Genomic DNA, 2,438 nt, shown 5'->3' with positions numbered 1-2,438 from the left:
CCCCATTCCTTTAAGCATTCCCGAGAATAAAGGTTGGAGGGGTGAAAGTCCAATTGTTCCTTCTGACATGCAGGTCCCAAGACCCCTCACTACCCATGCGAGACTTCGAGTGCTCAGAGCGGCATTTCACTCAGCGAGTGTGTGTTTACCTGACCCACTGTAGACTTGCAACTGGTGTTCAACAGATGAAACGTCTTAGGAAATAAGGCTGACGATTCAAAGTACCATCAAGGAACATAAAACTCAGGCCAGATATTCATGTCTCACACATCACAATAATCTCTACCGACTAATAACTTATTCTAAACGTGTGAAGTTAAAAGATAATGTATTACTTCAGTAATATATAGGAATATGAGGAGAACTACATTAAATATCAGCAACACGTCACGAGTGAACGGAACAAACACAAGCGGACGAGGGCATAGGATGATATATATATATATATATATATATATATATATTCTTTTTCTTTCATACTATTCGCCATTTCCCGCGTTAGCAAGGTAGCGTTAAGAACAGAGGACTGGGCCTCTGAGGGAATATCCTCACCTGGCCTCGTTCTCTGTTCCTTCTTTTGGAAAATCAAAAAAAAATGAGAGGGGAGGATTTCCAGCCCCCCGCTCCCTCCCCTTTTAGTCGCCTTCTACGACACGCAGGGAATACGTGGGAAGTATTCTTTCTCCCCTATCCCCAGGGATAATATAAATATATATATATATATATATATATATATATATATATATATATATATATATATATATATATATACATATATATATATATATATATATATATATATATATATATATATATATATATATATATCCAGAGGAAGGAGAGTGAAATTGAAATACATTTCGCTGATAAAGAAAGGGTTATAAGGGATTATAAGGATCAGTGACAAAATCAGAATTAGTAAAACATAAGAAAAAGGAAAAGAACTAGATAAGAAAAAACTAAATCCCAAGAAAGTGGAGTGTAACGAAAAAAAAAGACTATTGCTAATAAAAAAAGGATTATGAGAGATTATAAGGATGAGTGATAAAATTAGCAAGAATGAATACAATATAGGAAGGGAGTTCAGAGAATGCAACCAGCTACCACAGGAGGCGGCTGGCGAGAAAGACTAGAGTAGAAAGAAGAGGCGTGTGGGTTGCTGTCTTCTGACTGCTGCTGTACGACACAGACCCCTGTGAGCCGAACAGGTGGCTATAGTTGTGGGGTAACTCAACAGAGAGGGTCGTCTCGCTGCTCAGCCAGTACATTTCGGGGATGGACGCCACACACTTCACTTGCAGACCGTCCAGCTGCACCATGGTCAGCCGCAGGGGAAACTGCAGGCTCTTTACGGCCGTCTCCAACCCCGACGTCTCGTTCACAAACACCAGCTCCCGACTGTCCCAAGTAGGGTCAACAGACTCGTCGTTGATGTAGAAGGTGAGGTTTGGGGCAGGCCTGGCGCCGTGGGACGTACAGTTGACGGTGATCAGCTGCTGAAGCCTGTAGGGTCCAACTCCATCTTCGATAATCCTTGGCTGCTCGTCTGGCAAATCTACGACAATCAAGAGGGCACTGTCTGAGGAGGTTTTGAACACAGGGGCTTCCCCAGACACCTCGCATCGGTAGTTGCCCCCGGCCGCCTCCGTCAAGTTGTGTATATATATATATATATATATATATATATATATATATATATATATATATATATATATATATAATACTATTTGCCATTTCCCGCGTTTGCGAGGTAGCGTTAAGAACACAGGACTGAACCTTTGAGGGAATATCCTCACTTGGCCCCCTTCTCTGTTCCTCTTTTGGAGAATAATAAAACGAGAGGGGGGGGGGGGGGGGGGAATTTCGATTGCCCCCCACCTCCTTCCCCTTTATGTCGCCCTCTACGACACGCAGGGAATGCGTGGGAAGTATTCTTTTTCCCCTATCCCCAGGGATAATTATATATATATATATATATATATATATATATATATATATATATATATATATATATATATATACATATATGTATAAAAACCGTTGAACGTGGATGCTGCAGCGCCAAGAAATTTTAACAAAAAACGGACCATTTAATCTGATAAAATTTACCGCCACTCTCTGTGATGGTCAAGCTTGTAACCTGATCCCCTTAATGTTGGGTTATTCAGTGGGTAAAATGTCGGCTTAATTTCAAGTAAACATACACTCAGTGAAAGCAAGCCAGGCTGTGTGACTTTCAGAATGGCTCAGGTGAAGTCCACAGTCAAGAATTTTTTTTTTTAAAAAACTTCTGAAATAAAGAAATGAACATAATGCACAATATACAGATTGTGGCAAGGATTCCAACCCAAGGTTCATAACACGAGACACAGAACTCGAAACCACAAACCAGCGTGAAATCAATTTAACAGAAGGTATCCGCTAGCTGACATGCCTTG

General features: G+C 40.8%; 1 protein-coding gene across 1 annotated transcript; it reads right to left on the bottom strand.

Moving 5' to 3' along the window:
• Nucleotides 1-887: 887 nt before the first annotated feature.
• LOC139764821 (uncharacterized) lies at nt 888-1,661 on the bottom strand (the record flags this gene model as incomplete). The annotated part of the gene is made up of 1 exon (XM_071691795.1): nt 888-1,661. A coding segment is annotated over one exon (561 nt), but the record flags the coding sequence as incomplete, so codon positions are not given.
• Between the last annotated feature and the right edge of the window lie 777 nt (nt 1,662-2,438).

Source organism: Panulirus ornatus, chromosome 4, assembly GCF_036320965.1.
Source record: "Panulirus ornatus isolate Po-2019 chromosome 4, ASM3632096v1, whole genome shotgun sequence".
NCBI classification, from domain to species: Eukaryota; Metazoa; Arthropoda; class Malacostraca; order Decapoda; family Palinuridae; genus Panulirus; species Panulirus ornatus.
The sequence above is the reverse complement of the archived record's forward strand: the minus strand, read 5'-3'. Positions and strand labels throughout refer to the sequence as shown.